The sequence below is a fragment of the Gekko japonicus genome, unplaced genomic scaffold (assembly GCF_001447785.1).
Source record: "Gekko japonicus isolate JY-2015 unplaced genomic scaffold, Gekko_japonicus_V1.1 scaffold3113, whole genome shotgun sequence".
Classification (NCBI taxonomy): Eukaryota; Metazoa; Chordata; class Lepidosauria; order Squamata; family Gekkonidae; genus Gekko; species Gekko japonicus.
The window spans coordinates 28589-47545 of NW_015162045.1; the positions used below are offsets into that span (position 1 = coordinate 28589).

The following is an 18957-nucleotide window of genomic DNA, read 5'->3' on the forward strand; positions in this document are numbered from 1 at the left end:
CTAATGCAATATACTTCCCAGATGTGTACCAGGTTGACCTTGTAAACAGTTTGATAGTTGCTCCAGTCCAGAGTTTGGTATGTGCTTTAACAGGAAAGTTGCCAGAGTGATTGGATAGGGATTCCTGCATTAGAAAGTGAATGGGAAAAGCCATTCTAAAATGTGGGGGGGGGGGGGTCTTGACATGCACTGGACTGGGGCTAGTGTATCTAGATGTGAAGCTATTTAAGAATTGTTTTCTCAGAATTTATTTCCAGTTACTTGTGGTTTTTTTGGATTTGTATCCCGCCCTCCCCTTAATGGTACATACACCTTGGACCAACTTAACAAGTCTACTTGTGAGAGCAAGCAGTCATCCTAAGGGCAATATATGAAATACACCTAATCCCTGTACGAAAAGCTTCAACTTTAATTATTAAATTTTGTACCCACTCTTGAGTCATGGGACACTCACAGCAAAAAGTCCTCAAGTCAAACGAAACCCCCCCCACTCAATAGGTCAGTGGAATCCTACAAGTATTTTTTGGGGAGTAAGCCCCACTAAATATAATAGAACTTACTCTGAGTGGACTTGTTTAGGATTGTTTCCTAAATGATACCCTTTTAATTCATTTGTTCTCTGCCTTTCTCCCTAATGGGGGCCCAAAGCAGCTTACATTATTTTCCTCACAACAATCCTATGAAGTAGATTAGGTTGAGAAAGTGTGATTTACCAAGATTAACCAGTGAGCTTCCATGGCATGAGTAGGGATTCAAATCTGGGTCCTCCCAGATACTAGTCCAACACTCTTAACCACTGCACCACACTGGCTCTCCCGAGCGTGACTTCAAGGCATCAAGTAACAGAATACGAGATTAAATAGAACTAACAGAAGCACGTTGGCACAGTATGTAAGTAAACACAATTCAGATGTTTTAGTGAGAATACAGCTATTTTTAATAATTCAAATAGCAGTTCATTATGACTATTATACACAGTTGCACAAGTTGAGGCTGGTTAAATACAATCAGTTTTCAAAATTTCTTAGAATAGTTTCCAGATTGCAACATGCAAGTGTCCATGAAAATATTTGGCTTTTCTTCTGAGATTCTGAACAGGCACTTACATGAGGGAGTTAAGTTCTCTCAGTCACAGGCAGCTGTATTAACAGAAGCATCCTAGCTAGCAGTATCTGACTGCTTTTATCAAAGTGCCAGAGTAAGAAAACAGTTCTTACAGAAGTACAGATTTAGTAATTTTGCTTACTCATAAAGTAAGGTAACCAATAACACTTGCACTGAAGTTTAGAAACATTCTTGGTATATAGGCCAAGTGAACTACAAATGTGAGAAGCCTTCCATTCAGCAGGTTCCATGTGGTGCCCAACACATACAGTGTGTTCTGAAAATAGACAACATGCTTAACTGGGGAGAGAGGAAGATGTTTCCACATGAGGAGAGGCTTGCATAGTTTCCCCTTTTGCTGCTGTGGCTACTTACAGCACCAGCACCAATGGGGTTTCCCTGGTAGGGTTTTTTCCCTTATCAGTTACTGAATAGCATTATATCAGTATACCAACCTATGCATCACGTTCTCTGAATTACCAGCTTCCATACTTCTAAAAAGTCTCTTGCCGCTTTCCTTGGAAATGTGTTTTCTTCCCTAATGACTACAATGAAAGGGGCCAGGGACTTAAAAACAAACAAACAAACTGCTAATTCAGGGATTCTGATTAATATATTGGTAAAATGGCATACACGATAATGCTATTTAATTGCTAGTTTTTAAGAAAAGAAAAAAGCCCTGGTGATAGTGTGAGAGAATAGCTGCTGCAGGGAAAACAGCTGCATTGTGGGCAGGACTGGAAAGTCCAGACTTTTCCACCCACATGGCAGCCACCCAGACTTTGCTGCAGTCATTCCTGAAACTTCACAGTGAAGAAGATTTGGAAAAGACTGGAGAAAACCCAGGAAATGTACCACGATGCTGTGGGGAAGGAAAAACCATGCTTCCCCACAGCATTGAGTCTAGGGCAAAAAAACAACCCATGTGGAAACACCTGGAGGTGACTGAGATTTGTCCAAATGCACTATATTCACAGAGTGTTAAATGTTCTGATGCTCCACTATACAGACTTTTAATACGTGCTTGGGATGCAGTTCGTAAAACTATACCTTTCTGTAAGCCCCAATTTGCTTTCATTACAGAAGGGCAGAGAAGAAATTGTTCAGGTAAGCTCACACTCACACAGCTTTCTCTCATTTGGAGCTGTTTAAAGAAAAATGATAAGATGAATCTGTGTGGGTTTGAGTGCAAGGAGAGCAGAGTTTTATGCATGTGACCTGGAATTCAATACTTGAATTAATAAAAGCTGTATTAAAACATTCACACACATCTTACCCTCCATGTGACACTGTACATCTACATTTACCTGTAAGGTAATAAGCCTTCTTAGGGGCTTTTGAGCTAGACAACAGAATTATTAGAATGGAAGTGCTAAGAAACTAATCAGACAAGCAGAATCCCCTCTTACAAAACTGAGATCAGGAAGAAGTTTGCCTACCAGGTTAAGCAGAAAAATAGGAAGTTGGAACATAGTATGGTCTCAAAATTATGCCAGCAAATACATAATGTTTTGTACATATTAGATACTTTCAGGGGAGCAATAGAATAGCTTTAAGACAAAACCCTATTATAAATTCTGAAATTGACATTTTAGGCCATCATATTTTTATTGGTTTCCAAGGATACAAGTAACAGACACTGAAGATGTATGATATGAAATGTGGTATAGGAAGAAGAAATGCTTTAGTCTATCTCATCAATGATAAGCAAAACTCAAATGCACCAGCCTACATGCATGGAAACACATAACTAGATTTCTTTTAAGCTTTATGCATATCTGAGTGCATCACACCAGACAAAAATAAAATATGCAGTATAAAATAGATTAAGAAAGTTCCAGTGTTTGAGAAAGCACTTATTTTAAATGTATGTACACATTTGAATGTTTACTTGAAGAATGTTTTAGTAGTGTGGGAAATGCAGCACTGTAAGACAAAGGAAGACTGTTGTAATGAGAAATTTGGCCTTCTTCCCTACAGGCTGTTACCACCATTTAACCTGCTAATCTATCGACAGTTCTTTCACCACCACCCCCCAACACCCAGTTCACATTTCAGGCTGTTCTGCAGTTGCTTGTGGTTCTGGACTTTCAAATCGCTGGTGAAAGTTGGTTCGTTGTTTCCTCAGTTTCTCGGGAGCTTTTCTCCAAAGAATTATCTCCTGATTAAAAGACAGAAGAAAGTACATTATTATTAGTAGCTTGATAGTGACCTGTTGCTGACAAAAGAAGCTATGATAACAACTGAATAAAAATTCTATGTTGGATAAAATGTATTAATTCCCCAACTTTTTCCATAGGTAAAAGATGGCTTGCAACCTAATATTAAAACCACAATAACTAAACAGCAGCAAAACCATATTTGAAAATAGCAGTAAAATTATTCTTCAACATAAACCATCCAGTAACAAGTATATCCAGAGGACTATGAGGATCTTTCCTACCTCCCCTTTCCCACTATGTCCCCGAAAATGCTGCTGTCAGGGCTGGGTACCCTCAGGAAGGCACACAGCACAACAAGGAGGCCTGCAGTGGAATGGGGGAATCAGCAAAAAGCTCATCCCTTCTGCAGTTGGGAGACAAGTTTGGATCCATCCTAGCACTCAAAAGCTTCTACTCTGCTTACAGATGGCTTTTGTATAAAACTATCTAAAACCGGAAGAGAGTTAAATACTCTGATATTTTTCAGAGTCAGTCATACGATTCAGATCCCTACAACCTGACTTGCTCCAGAGAGTTCTGAGAGATGCCAACAGGGTCACTTTAATTAGTATAATGGATCAGATACAAAGTTTCTAGTGCTCCAAATTAAGTTTCCCACCACAGCTGGGTATTTTTATTGGCTATACAACTGGTTTGCGCCCTCTTGCCTCCCCTTCTTATCCGTTCAAAGATATATTAAAAAATACGATCCATTTACTCATCTTTCTATATTTCATTTTAAAGATTACACACCTGTAACTGCCCTGAGAACAAGTATGAATGAGTTTCTTGCTGCATGGCAACCTAGTTCTTCTGGCTTCACTTTACTGTTTGGAATTAGTGTCAGGCTCCTAACTCCGACTTCCTACTCCTCATTAAACTGCTTCTAAGTAAACTTGATTGCTGGTTTAGTGCACTATATTTTACTGTTTGGTATTGTATTGGTTGTTGGTTTCATTACAATCATATGCAGTTATTCCAGTTTAAGCCTTTTGAGATCAATGGGCTTTAATGGCCATATCTCTGCACAGAACAACATTGTCAGTTGACTTGAATATTTTTAACCCAAAGGCAACTCGTAAGAAATCCACCACACTAGAACCCGCAGCATTATATACCTGTTGCTTGAAGTACCGTCTGTCCTCCTCATCTACTAGCACGAGATTCAAGAAGTATCTTACTGAAAACTTTTTGTTTACATCCCTCATTGTAGGAGTTGGATCATATCCTGCCAAAAACAGTCTTATGGGAATAGATTCACCTTAAAGAAAATAAATCACGGTTATTTTTTACTGATAGGAAGTTTTAACAAATTGAGGAGTTTGATGATGTAGTAGGCATTAAATAACTCCAAAGCATTTCAGCTAAGTGACATGCTGGGGATGATTCCAAGAGGTCTTGCAGCTCCTTTTCAAAAGATGCTTCCAAGAAATCTTTACATACTCCAAGGTTTTAAAAGCACTGTATATCCTTAAGTGTAAGGTCAACTGGAGGAAGTGGGGAAAGGGAATTTTTCTTCAAACCACTCTCACCCAGAGTTTTTGGGAATTCAAGAAGACTAGAAGGTATTAAAATGGCAAAATATTTGGGTGCATGCATGATAGTGCATGGGCATCCCTTAGATAGCTGTCCCACTAGCATCCATGGGACAAACAGTCAACTCAGCTAAAGTTCCAGGTAATCTTATTTGCTAAAAAAGGGTATAAGTTAGAAAGCAATGATGTGTGCTTGCTTCAGCAGCACATATACTAAAATTGGAACATTACAGAGAAAGCAACAATGTGGGATCAACCATCCCTTGAACTCTAACCACTAGTCAACCAAGTAAGGTAAAGGTTTCGGTTTCCCTTGCTCAAAAGCCAGTCGAATCCAACTCTAGGGTTGCGGTGCTCATCTCCGTTTCCAAGCCGAAGAGCCAGCAGTGTCCAAAGACGTTTCCGTGGTCATGTGGCCGGCATGACTAGATGCCGAGGCGCATGGAATGCTCTTACCTTCCCACCGAAGCGGTACCTATTTATCTACTTGCAATTTCTTGCTTTCGAACTACTAGGTTGGCAGGAGCTGGAACAGAGACGGGAGCTCATTCCGTCATGCAGCACTTGGGTCTCGAACTGCTGAACTACCGACCTTCCAGCCTGCAGTTCAGCATCTTAACCACTGACCAAGTACTGTACAGTAATACTTAGTAAGTTTTACATTTAATCAGAAATTCAGTAGAATAAGTAACCTTGTGGCACTGTTAGTTTCATGGAGAAAAACAGCACATTGCCATGGATATTATTACCTAAGTACTCTAAAAAAACAAAAGTTAGAATGGATTCATCATCCTGAAGTCACTTATCTTATGGATGCACTACACCTGGAAATACATTTTTCCATGACTAAACTTCTCTGCAATACTTGAGCAGATATATACAGAGCTGCTTCACAGTCCACTGCAGCCGCACCTCTCAGCCCTAGACTAGTAAACAGATCCCTGACAAATAACCATTCTCGCTAAACAGCCTGCCTCATATGATACATGAAACTCGGAATTGCATTTCGTTAACCAAGGAAGTATTACAAAGAGACACAGCTGTAGTACTGCAAGTATGACTTTTGTGCCTGACCTTACCTTTTCCCTACTGGAGTTTATGATGCAAGGAGGAAGTCGCCAGAGAAGGGATTACTGTGTGAACGGTCAAATGCAAGTAACTTCTGCAATTTTCAGAACAGTCTGAAGAGTACTTCCCTTTCCACATGTTAAGACTAGTGCATTGCACCCCTACACTATGGAGCCTAGTGCCTTTGATCCCATCTTCCCTGCTTCCTTACTTGAATCTTAAGACCACACTTTAATGGTGCAATGTGCACAACAGAAGAAGAAGAAGAGGAGGAGGAGGAGATTGGATTTATACCCTGCCCTTCATTACCCAAAGGTGTCTCAGAGCAGCTTACAAACACCTTTCCCTTCCCCTCCCCACAACACACACCCTTTGAGGTATGTGGGGCTGAGAGAACTCTGACAGAAACTGCTCTTTTTCAAGGACAGCTCTTGTCAGAACTATGGCTTGCCCAAGGTCATCCAGCAGGTGCAAGTGGAGGAGTGGGGAATCAAACCCGGTTCTCCCAGATTAGAGTCCGCGCACTTAACCACTACACCAAACAGGGAGAAGAGATCACCAACATGAGGAAAAGGAATGAAGTTAAGTGAAAGGAGACTCAGCTCCTGGATGAGGGACCCCTTATTCATTTAAGAGACTAAGAACATTTGGTTTGCTATTGGTACCAGTTTCAACTTCCAGAAGAGGATGTTTCATGCACATAAAAATAAACATCCAATCAAAGACACCTTGCAATTTAGCACAGAAGCACTTCCCACTACTGATGACAGGCACCAGCTTACCTTTGACTGGTGCACCATCCATTATTTCATACTTTGCGATGGTCTCCGTCTCTGTTGTGGTACTAGGTCCTGGTTGAACAGGGATCAAGCTGTTTATGTCCAAGTAATTTGAACTCGTTTTTCAATATTCCATCTATAGTTTAGTTTAGCTAGTGATGTCTGCAAGCCAGAGGGCCACAGTGGTTTTAGCTTGGCAAGCATACTTTCACTTACTTAGATATTTTCCACATGGTTTATTTGCCCTGGGTTCAATGCTGTTGGAAAGCAGGGTTTTATACCTACTTCCCCACAACACTGTGGAGTATTTGTGCACCTCCCAGATTCTCCCCAGCTTTTCTCCAGTGTTTCCAAAACCTGATGTGCTGCTAAGTTTTGGGAAATTTCACAGCAAGGCCTGAACGGATGCTATGTGGGCAGCAAAGTCCATATTTTTATGGTTCCACCCACATGGCAGCCATCCCCCCCTTACCACTAGGGGGGGGATCTTTGAAGGGTTATTGTTTTTTACCTGGAAGCTGTCATAACAATACTGATTTAGTGGTGGATCACTGCCAATGTCTGGTTAAAAAAGCCTTGAAAAAGCCCCCAATGGGAATGGCCATTGCAGGGAAATTTGCTATCTGGAAGCACCACTGCTGCTACGCTCCACTGACAGCTACAGCAGCAATGGAGCTTCTAAAGGAAAGTGTGCTCTTACTTACACACATAATCATAAAACCAGAATTTTCTTCTAACAGGTATACAATCCCTTGGTAGTAAGCACTGAACAAAATATTTGTACGCCTCATCAGTCTGAACTGTGTTAAAGCAATAAAAGGCCCAAACAATGTGGTGGGTAATTTTTGTAGACGGTTCTGCCAGAGCAAACAAGAGCACCTCCCATGGTGCCTTTTATTCACTGCTTTCCCAAATCACCACCAGCCACCTCTATGAGACGGTAACTCTGAGATTTTGCTAAGTTTTAAAACCTCTTCCTGTACTTTCAAAATGTCTAATCATCTTTAACAAAAATTTTAGACCATGTAATTGTACAGTTGCCTACTTCTGACACTGATTCACAAGCCACTTTCAAGGAACTGATTATCTGCAAATGAGTACTGGTCACTACTTGAACAAATCACTGACATACTTATTATTGTAGCTTTAGACAACATATTACAGTTTTAAAGTTAACCTTTACTGCACAAGATTCTTTGGCAAATTAAAAAATCAAATCTATTACCAAATCTAAACCCAGAATGTTTTGACATCAAAATATTCCTCAAAGCGGACAGTTCCCCATGTCTTGTTCTTCTTACCAATTCCAGTGATCTCCTTTTTGATCAACTGCAGTTCCATATGCTGGATCTTTATTCTTACTAAGAGGAAGTAAATTTTTCCAACAATCACATCCTTTAAGTGATACCTTAAGGAGACAAAAGAAGGAGGCTTGTGGAAATCTGTAATTTGTATGACTATTTTAACTAGTTTACAGAAATACATGGTAAATATTGGAACAAAACTTAAGACCAACAAAGTTTTATTCTGAGTATAAGCTTTCATGTCTGAAGACGTGTGCATGCACAAAAAGCATATAACTCAAACTTTGTTCTGCTGTTTCAGACCAGCATGGCATGGCTACCCACCTGAAGCTATGGTACATATTGGCATTGTTACTGCAAAAATACCGTCCTCTACTGAAAGAAAGAAATACCGTCCTCTACTGAACTGACTTCTATTTTACTGGACTATCTTGTAAGAATTGCCTTCCACTACAAACAAATTTGATTTTTCAGTTCAGCAGCATGTTTCTAGGAGCTACGTTGAGCCTATCTTCAAATACACTAAAGAACGAATGCTTGTACTGAAGAAGAGGTCTAAATATGCCACTGATAAGCAAGACTGGGTATGCAAACACCATCAGATGAGCAGTCTCTCTGCTACTTAGCCAGCTGATGCAAATGGATCCTTATTAGTAGAACACCTACAAGTAGGGGTGTTAAAAAGGCAGAAAGCCTCAACACTGGAAAACCAGACAGGCAACTGTGACCCAAATATGTGATATGCAAACCTTTAGCAATCTGCTGGTACCCATTGCTGTGTGTTCTCCCCTTTTCATTAAGGACATCTACCCTGGCTGCATTGTGCAAGATCACACCTTGGGCTAATTCAGAGTCATATTTACTTGGATTTGTTGTATTCAAATTCTATATGCAGACAGTCTTCAATGCCGACTTCCATTTTAATAGAGTTGTTAACATCTGGATATGTTGCAAGCTGGTGTACAATAAGATCATACTCTTTTATCAAGTCTGACAATCTTCTTACTATTGTCACTTTAAGGAAATACCTTTTAAAAGAGAAGGATATTGGTAGAAATTACACACACAGAATGCTTTACATGTATAGACTTATACAGAACTAGCTCTCCAACATGGTGACCTCTATGAACTCAACCAACACTAGATGATTGCATCATAAAATTCAGCTTCCACACTTCCTCTGTCCAAATACCGTAATTATAATTAAGGTAAATGTAAGTTTATGTAAGCTAAGCAAAGCGAAACAATAATCTGATTTGAAGAATTTATTCTAAACAAAGGCTTCAAGTTTCTTGATAAGGCTCATTGTTTGCCACCTTTGCCTATGAAATGCAAGTTGCACAGTGCTACATCTCTGCAGCACTTTGATTCACGAGATGTTATACTAAGTTTCTGAAAGCCAGAAAAGAATTCTTACAAATCCAAACAAGAATGCTTATTTGAAAAAAAAATTACTGTCTCCCTCCCAATAATGCACTACAGATAAAGACTGTTGTAACGGTAGCTGGAGAGGAAAAACTGCTCTTTAGAGCCCATACCTCAATCTGACATTGGCACCAATGTAGGATTCGTATGGCTTCTCAACTTGCATAAATTCAAAGTCATAACTTCTGCTTTGGGTTAATTCACCAGGTAAGGCCAGCTCTTTAACTAGGTTTACAAACTCATGAGTATTGCTCTTGTCATTGAAAAGTTCTAAAAAATTAAGACAAACAGAAAAAGAACACCACATATTTTCTTGGAGCACACAAGGCTCTTTAAACGGCGGAAATCTAAGTTTTTGCATGCGATTCTAACGTTAGGTGTAATAGTAATACCTTGAGCATCAATCCAATGTCTTGGTAACACAATAAATTTCATTAAGACTAACACGACTATCACAGTGTAGAGAGCAAGCTTTGGAGTTCTCCAGAACTCTTTATCAGACTGGCTGTTTCACAAAAAGGGAAGGGGGGGTACTAAGCTATGGAGCCATACTTCAGAAATCAGAATACTTTTGCTGCCTGCCTTGACAGAGCCCGTGTAAAGAAAAAGGCTTGATACATTAGGTTGAGAGTCAATACTGCTTACATAACACGTAACCTACATTTTGCTTTGCTTGTGCTCTAGGGTTGCCAGATCCCCCGTAGCCACTGGAAGGGGAGGGGCATGTAGGGTTGCCAGATCGTTTGGGAAACTCCTGGAGATTTAGGGATGGAGCCTGGGGAGGACAAGGACCTCAGTGGGGTATAAGGCCATAGAGTTCACCCTCCAAAGCATCCATTTTCTCCAGGGTAACTGATTGCTGTAGTCTGAAGATGAGCTGTAATTCTGAGGAATATACAGGTCCCACCTGGATGCTGGCATCCCTATTGTGTTCTCTGCCTGATTAGAGTTTGTGCATTCTCATTTCTGCTTCAGAGCAATCAGAGTTTATATTTTTCAAAATGTTATCAGCTGTTGCTTCTTCATCCCAGCAATCTTAGATCTTTCTTACACACCAATAACATAACTCCAAGCAGAGTTACACCCTTCTAAAACCAGTCAAGTCAATAGTCACAGGGTGTTATTCAGCTCAGGAAGCTATTTACAGTGCCATTGTATGCTGCATCTAAAGACTAGCAATCAGCTAAAAAATGATGCTTCATCATGCTCAACAACATCCTTCTCCTCCACCAACTTTTATATTCCTGCCTGATGAAGAATTCCAGGGAACCTGAAAACCTACCTAATAGTTTGAGATATTTTGGCTGGTTCTCCATTTAATTAAATAATACAATGATTTTGTTAATTATTCAGCTCCATATCCACCACCCTGCTGACACAGCAAGCTTGACTAACAGAGTAAGTCTTTATATAATACAGGGGTCGTTTCATAGAAAAAGAGCTAGGGGAACTCATTAGCATAACTCATTAGCATATGCCACACACCCTGACATCACCAGAAGTGTGTCATAAGGCCACACCCCCTGACATCACCGGGAGTGTGTCATAAGGCCACACACCCCGCCCCCAACGGTCCCGGTCGCCACCGCCGGCCTTGCAGCTCCACTGCCGAGCCCCATGAGGGGCCCGGCGGTGGACCTGCAAGGCCGGCGGGAGTGCAAGGAAGCCCCGCAAAGGCCCTCCCTGGCCCCAGGCAGGCAGGGGTGGGGAGAGGCAGGGAGGAAGCAACTTACCCTCCCTCTTCTCCTGCCTCCTCCTGGCTGAATGAGGGCCGGAAGCAGGGCGGCCGGAAGCAGGGGGTGGGGCTTCGTCATGTGCCCTGCCCCCCGTACCTCACCCGGGGGAACTGCGATCCCCCGCGATCCCCCCCGAAATGACCTCTGATATAATAGTTTTAAAAAATACCAAGGATGTTCAATACAGATAAAATGCACACAATTTTATATTTCCCATAACGTAATCAGGCTAGAAATAGACACTTCTGTCTGACCAACTTCTGCTCATGAACAATATATATACAAGTTTTGTAAGCTTGTACAAAGGAAGTTAAACAAAGTACCGAGCTACTTCAGTCAGTGGTATAATTTTTACTTACTGCACCTTAGACTCTGGGATTAGCCAAAAGAACCACCCCGTGCCCTAGGTCATGTCCTTAATGTAAAGATGTACATAACGTTCTGGGGTACATTCCCTAAAATAATTAGATGCAAACAGTACTTATTTTAAAAGTAAGGCAAAATGAGAGTAGTACCCCATCTCAAGCACTATTTATCTCAAAGCACACATGCTTGAGATACTTGTTTTTTGGCTACCCCAATGACCTGTTGACAAGCGCAGGCGATGAATGCTCACCACCCTGGTTCAGGGTACTGCACAACCATTTATGCACAACCACAATTCTAAAACTCACCAATTTGTCCTACAAATTCAATTCTAATTCCTTGATGCTCTAGCCTCTTTCCATGATGTTTAAAGACTATGTTCACCTGCAAAAACCAAGACACTAATTAGACTTCCACCCCCCCAATTTAGCACAGGCACACACACATTTTCTGAACCAAGACTAAATACAGACGACAGCCTTCGCTTCTCCAACAGCTACACTAGATGGCTGTCTGGTCCCACCTCTGAGAAGTTTCTACTGGGCGTCATCAGCACTTTCTTCCATTACTCCTTAATGAAAGCCTTTTACAAGGCTAAAAAAGTCATAAGAAAGTGATGACTGTGGGGAAAGAATGCAATGAAGTGGCTGACACAAGAGTTCACACGAGTTAGTAAAACAAAAGAAAGGAAAGAAAAAAACAAAAATGTTTTGGAGCATATGAATGAGGCAAATATGCCAGTTTTCTTCTACCTCTGTGTAGCTTTTCAAAGGGGCTCTGAAGAACAGTGAGACAGAATAATACAAACATTCTGATCTAGGACATCCAGTCTACACACAGAAGCCACTGTGATCTTATCTTTGCAGCAAGAGATTCCCCCCCCCTCCAGTATTCCATTCCATACTTCCTGACATAGAAGAAAAGGAGGCAGCCGTGTAAATGTTCCTTATGCACATCTGAAACTTACTGTATGAACTAGAATGCCCACAGACTTTTTTGTTTGTCTGCAATTTTGACACCAAGTTTAAACAGACTTAAGCTATTAGCTGTGGAAACAACACTAAGCATTGCTTATATGCAAATTACTTGAGTTTGGTGTAGTGGTTATGAGCAGCAGACTCTAATCTGGAGAACTGGGTTTGATTCCCCACTCCTCCACATGAAGGCCGCTGGGTGACCTTGGGCCAGTCACAGTTCTCTCAGAACTCTCTCAGCCCCGCCTACCTCAGGGAAGGCAATTGTAAGCCACTCTGAGACTCCTTCGGGTAGCGAAAAGTGGGGTACAAAAACTAAATTCTTTCTGGCCACATTTAGTAGTTCTTTAGTTTGTGAATAACTTTGTTCTTTTCCCCAAAAGTCAACGGAGATCCCAGTGGCTCTTTTTAATAAAAGCATTCAAGTGTTCAAATACTGTTTTAGCAGTACAGGGAAGAACTAAATCCAGTTGAGCAGGACAGATTATTAGTTTGGAATCATCACTGAGCGCTGAAGCCAGCAAAACGTGAGAGGAAGGTACCTGCTGATGCAGACCTTTCCCACCTCCCCCTACCTTCAACCAGCCACGAGACCTTCAAAAAGTCCCATGGGCAGGGGACTCCAGTGGGGGACCTGGCCACAACTGCCCCTATCCTGCTCTATGCCAGGGATGCCTCTTACATCAACTGAAGGACAAATGGCAAAAAAGGAAGGCTGGGAGGAGGAATCATTCCTGTCCCCACCCCCCACCCCGCTAATGGCTATGCTAAAAGAAAGAGAGAGAGAAATCATGCCCTAGTGTCTAAAAACAGGCCTTCCTCACTGGTGATGATGTTCCAAGTATAGAATGTCCTCCCCTTTAAAACTTGATTAGCACTGACTTTATTGGCTTCTAGGCAACAGATGAAACCGTTTCTCTTCAGCCAGGATTTTAGATAAGAACCTTCTCTATCCCAGTCTTTGGCATTTCAACAATGCTGCTGCCCCCATGTGATGCTTTACAGCCTGACTTCTGGTGTGAATTATTTTATGTTGCCGATTAGATTGTTTTACAGCTGAGATGGCCTCATGGCAGATGATTTTACTGCCAAGTACTCTTTACAATTTTTCCAGTGGTCAGAATTCATTTTATATTTGTATTTATTATTTTGTTGTTTGCCACCTGGAGCGAGATTTTGGAGAGGTGGGAGAGATAAATATTTTAAACAAATAGTTCTGGGAAGAAAGAACCAGCAGATATCAGCCTTTCTGTCCTGACTGACAGCCATCCATAAATCAGTTGAGTTCACTCTCATATCTGGATTTGGGACATACATTCTAATTTAAATCCCGCTTTTGAGAGCAAAATAAAATTAACCGGCACAGTTAACCCAAGATACGGTGACCTGATTAGTGAATGTTTCTGGTCCGCATGTTCTTTCAAATAAAGATTTTTAAACAGGGGGAAATGGGAATTCACCTTTCCTGAAACAGATTCTCCATCATAGAAGAGATAATGCTTTTCAATTTTACCATCTTCTGTTTTGATTTCAGCAGTTTTTCGTGAGTCTGCGTCATTAAGAACAACATCAGTTTCACAAATGGGACCAAACAAGCCTCCAAGAAAACTCTGTAATAAAAAGCACATTAATTTAGAAAACTGAACAACGCTTACAATATTATAGCCATAAGACATTTGTAAACAGCCTAACTGATACAAAACAGGTTTACCCTGTTGCTAAGGACACCTTATTTTAACAGGCTTTCCCCACGAATTGCTGAGTCAGCCACACTGATCCATGCTTCTGTGACCCCCTTGCTGGACTACTGTAATATGCACTACAATGGGCTGCTCTTGAGGATGACCACAAAAGCTTCAATTGGTACCAAATGCTGTGACCAGAATAATTTTCTGGGCCAAGCCATTTGAAACATAACTGCTGCATTCCAACAGCTTTACCTGTTGCTCATTAGCTTCCAGAGCCAACTAAATGTGCTGGTTTATACCTTCAAAGTACTTCATGGCCTGGAGCCCTCATACCGTTAACAGAACACATCTCCCAATACACTCCTGTGCACCAACTGCATTCCTTGGATAACTGTCTCCTTGCTGTGCCTTCTCTCAAGAAGTTTACTTGGTCTCAGGCAGGGGCATTTTCAGTTGTAGGTCCAATACTGTGGAATGGTTTGTCCTTAGAGACATAAAGGAACCGTCACTTCCTATCTTAGTCATAAAGTCATGAATGTGGGGAAAGAATGTAATGAAGCAGATATCTGTCACTGGGAATACATGAGTTAATAAAATGTAAGGCCACTTTATTTCAGAAAGATTTGTTTTGAGGTTAGAAAGTTATAAGTTCTCATCTGGTAGAAGGAAATAAGGGATTTAAATCAAATTTTTAAGTACAAAAATTTATAATGTTTTTGTCACAAAGTTACAGCTGACATAGTGAATCTGCCAGGTTTTCAAGAGATGTTCAGAGGTGGTTTGCCATTGCCTGCCTCTGCGTCACAACCCTGGACTTCCTTGGTGGTCTCCCGACCAAATACTAACCAGGGCTGACTCTGCTCAGCCTCTGAGATCTGATGAGGTCGGGCTAGCCTGGACTATCCAGGTCAGGGCAATTTAAATTTAAAGCGATTCCTTCATCAATGCAAAAACAAAATGGCATGGGGGGAAATAATGCAAGATACAGTGATGTTATACACCCCTGCTCAGCAATTAGCTTCATCTGAGAGCCACTCAGCAACAGAATGGGAGATGTCAAAGACTTTATGCCTTGACCCTTGACCCCCCCCCCAAAAAAAAATCTGCTGACAAGTCTCATTGGTACAGATGCTGCCCACTTGTACCTCTTTTCAAAAAAAAAGGAAAGAGTATGAATTTCTCTGTCAATCAATGGCAATGAGACTTGGCAACACACTATTCTACTTCCCCTCTAAGGGAAACCAATTTGGCCCATGGGCTTCCAGTTGCTGACTTCTTTTATGTCAGTTAAAAGCAGTAGTGCAGGGCTCAGTAAAATGTTAAGGTATATAATGATATTAAGGTTGTCAGGTCAATGATATCAAAATAGGACACAAGTACTGTGTCTGCTGCTACGTTCCTTCACTGATTCACTTGTTTAACAGTTTTCCACCTATAGTGGCCAGCAGAATCCTTAATTTTACCCCAAAACAAGATTGGAAGGAGAATGGAACAGATGGAGACATAACACCTGCATCCTGTCCCAGAGTATTAAAAAAAAAAAAAACTGGATGCCAGTCTGTCTTAATTTTAGATATTATTGTAAGCCTTTTAAAAATGCTTTCTATGATAGCAACAACTAAGCTAACTAAACAATATGCACAAAGGAGTCCAGACTTCAAAGGAGTTCCTGAAAAATAAGCTGCCTTTAAAAGATAAACTACTACTTCCAGCAGAATGGCAGGACATTATCAAGTGCTAAACACCCTACATTTTTATGAACACCTTTGATCTCCAATAAAGCAATGGTTTAATTTTTAAACCCTTTAAATCCTAAAAAGAATTCACTTGCAACACCTTTGACCCTAACAATGATATTCTTTGTTGTGTCTTATTTCCACATAGAGACCATAAGCTTTCCTAACTGAGAAAACAGCTATAAGCCATTTCACAGCATTATTTTACATATTTTTGCATTTTTTATCCCGCCCTACCCCACTCAGGGCGGCTTACAACAAGTCATAAAACCATGAACAATTCCTCATACATTAAAACGTTAATTAAAGCAGAATTAAATTTTTTAAAGAAGACACTCAGGATGTATCTAAACCTAATGGCAGCTCGGTGGTTTGTCCCATTCCAGTGCATGCTGAGCTAATGCCTGGAGGGGTGGTGGATCACTCTGCTGGAGTCAAAGCACTGTACCTGGCGCTCATGATGTGAGTGGTGCCATGGAGCACTTGAAGCAGGGGAGGCTAATGTTATTTGACGCCTACCGCCTCAGCCAAAGGCCTGGCGGAACAAGTCCGTCTTTCAGGCCTTGTGGAACTGTAACAATCCCGCAGGGCCCTGATGGCCTCAATTGGGAGTGTGTTCCACCAGGCAGTGGCTAGGGCTAAAAAGACCCTGGCCCTGATTAAGGCAAGGCAGATGTCTTTCGGGCCAGAGACTACTAAATGGTGCTGGTCTGAAGAGCACAAGGCTCCAAGAGAGATGGTCTCGCAGGTATGCTGGTCCCTGGCCACATAGGGCCTTAACGGTCAATGCCATAACCTTAAACCTGATTTGGTACTCAACCGACACAGCACTGACTGAATGTGCACTCACACAGACATCCCCGTCAGCAGGTGCACCGCTGCATTTCGCACCAGCTGAGCTTCCAGATCAGGTTTAAGCACAGGCCCGCGTGGAGCGAGTTACAGTAATCAAGCCTGGAAGTGACCATTACATGGATCACTGTTGCTACATCATGGGACGAAAGATCTGGTAACGTCATAGAAAGGAAGGCATCCTTATTACCAAATATCTATTCCATTTTATGCAAATGTTTATTTTTGTATTGTATTGAAAATAATAAGAAATAAATAAATAAATAAATCCAGGAACACCCTCAAGCTCCTCACCATCAGTGCCAGCATCAAAAGTTGCCCACAGAGGGCTGGGAGTTGGATTCTCCCCCCCACCCCAATGACTCAGGAATAGGACCTCCATTTTAGCTGGATTAAGTTTCAGCCGGCTCTGTTGTAACCAGTCAGCCACAGCCCCTAACACCCTAGCCAAGATATCCAAGGCAGAGTCCGGCTGTCCATCCATCAACAGATACAGCTGGGTGTCATCAGTGTACTGGTGACAGCCCAGCCCAAGCCCCCAGGTTAACAGGGCAAGGGGGCACATATAGATGTTAAATGATATTAGAGAGAGGATCACCCCTTGCGGGACGCCACATACCATAGGGTAACGTGGTGAAATCCTCTCCCCAAGAGCCACTCTCTATCCCTGACCATGGAAAAAGGAGGACAGCCACTGTAAGCCAGTTCCCTGTATCCCCACATTGACAAGGTGCTGCGTTAAAAGGTCATAGCCAACCCTGTTGAACGCTGCAGTTAGATCAAGCAGCAACAGCAGCGCCAACTCGCCTTGATCCAGGTGCCTCCAGAGGTTGTCCATGAGGGCTGGGCAGAAGCCAGACTGAAATGGATCCAGGATAGAGGAGTCATCCAAGAACACCTGGAGCTGCTCAGCTACTGTTCTCTCAAGTACCTTACCCAGAAACGGAAGGTTCAATATTGGGCATTAGTTGGCTAGGACTGTTGGGTCCAGAGATGGTTTTTTCAAAAGTGGTTGCACCATCACCTCCCTGAGGCACCCTGGGAATGTCCCTGGTGGTAGGGACAAGTTGATAATATCTCCCAAGGAAGCCCAAATTCCATCTCTACTGGCTTTAACAAGCCAAGAGGGCCACAGATCAGAGGCAGGTACTGGGCTTCACAGCTGCCAGGGTCTTGTCAACCTCTTCCTGGGAGAGTCGGCTGAATCGGTCTAACAGAGGACCGGAATATGGCCAAGGAACTTCCAATTCACATACTGTTCCAAACATGGCTGGGAGGTCCTGGTGGAGCGACAAGACTTTATCCAGAAAATACCTCAAAAATGCCTCACAGCCAATAACAAGTTCCTTGTCGTTTTGTTTACCTTGTGGTAGGGAAGTTAATGACCTAATTGTCCTAAACAATTGGGCTGGACAAGAGCTAGCAGACAGAGTGGAGGCCACATAGCATTCCTTCTTCGTGGCCTTCATTGCCATCTCATAGGCCTTCATAAATGCCCTAAAAGATGCTGTTGCAGCTTCATCACAAGTACCCTGCTACCCTTGCTCTAACCATCTTAGCTCCCACTTCATCCTCCAAAGCGCCGGAGTATACCACAGAGCTTGTTCGGTGTGGGGACAAAGATGGCGCCGGGGAGCAATTTCATCAATGGTTTCCAAGAGATGGCTATGCCAGTCTTCCACCAGCTCATACAACAAGTTGCGAGGGGGCATCGGATCCTGCAGAGCATTCGGGAAACCAATCAGATCCATTAGACTCCACAGGCGGGCATAAATTAGCTCACCACCTAAATAGGGAGGGGTTGGGGTGCACAACCGGGCCTTCAGGGCAAAGTGGTCTGACCATGGCACTGCCTCCATGGCTATCAATTACACATCTATCCCTGCGCCAAAAGTAATATCCACCATGTGGCCTGCTTGATGTGTGGGAGCTCATACAAACTGGGAGAGTCCCAGTGCCGCCATGGATGACACTAGGTCCCTGGCCTGCAAAGAAACTGCATCATCAACATGGACACTGAATGGTGTAAACCTAAGTTTACAAATAAAGAAGCAACAAGAACTTCATGCCCATTTACTTTTGTCATACAACAAAGCACACTGATGCAAAATGATAAATAAGCTTTGGGATGGATCCAGTCAGCTCTTCCACCCTACTCCACATGGCTTTTGTCCATGCAGGTCCTATGA

The 18957-nt window shown here is 42.1% G+C and overlaps 1 protein-coding gene across 1 annotated transcript in view; it reads right to left on the bottom strand.

Moving 5' to 3' along the window:
• Positions 1-919: 919 nt before the first annotated feature.
• VPS26A (VPS26 retromer complex component A) overlaps positions 920-18957 on the bottom strand; it is a 21790-nt gene continuing 3752 nt past the window's right edge. Inside the window, exons 2-9 of the mRNA XM_015405589.1 lie at positions 13953-14102; positions 11827-11902; positions 9530-9686; positions 8855-9019; positions 7989-8095; positions 6691-6759; positions 4424-4566; positions 920-3265 (exon numbers count right to left, since the gene is read on the bottom strand). Coding sequence (XP_015261075.1) covers positions 3152-3265; positions 4424-4566; positions 6691-6759; positions 7989-8095; positions 8855-9019; positions 9530-9686; positions 11827-11902; positions 13953-14102 — 981 coding nt within the window. The 3' untranslated portion in view covers positions 920-3151. The remainder of the gene's footprint in view (positions 3266-4423; positions 4567-6690; positions 6760-7988; positions 8096-8854; positions 9020-9529; positions 9687-11826; positions 11903-13952; positions 14103-18957) is intronic.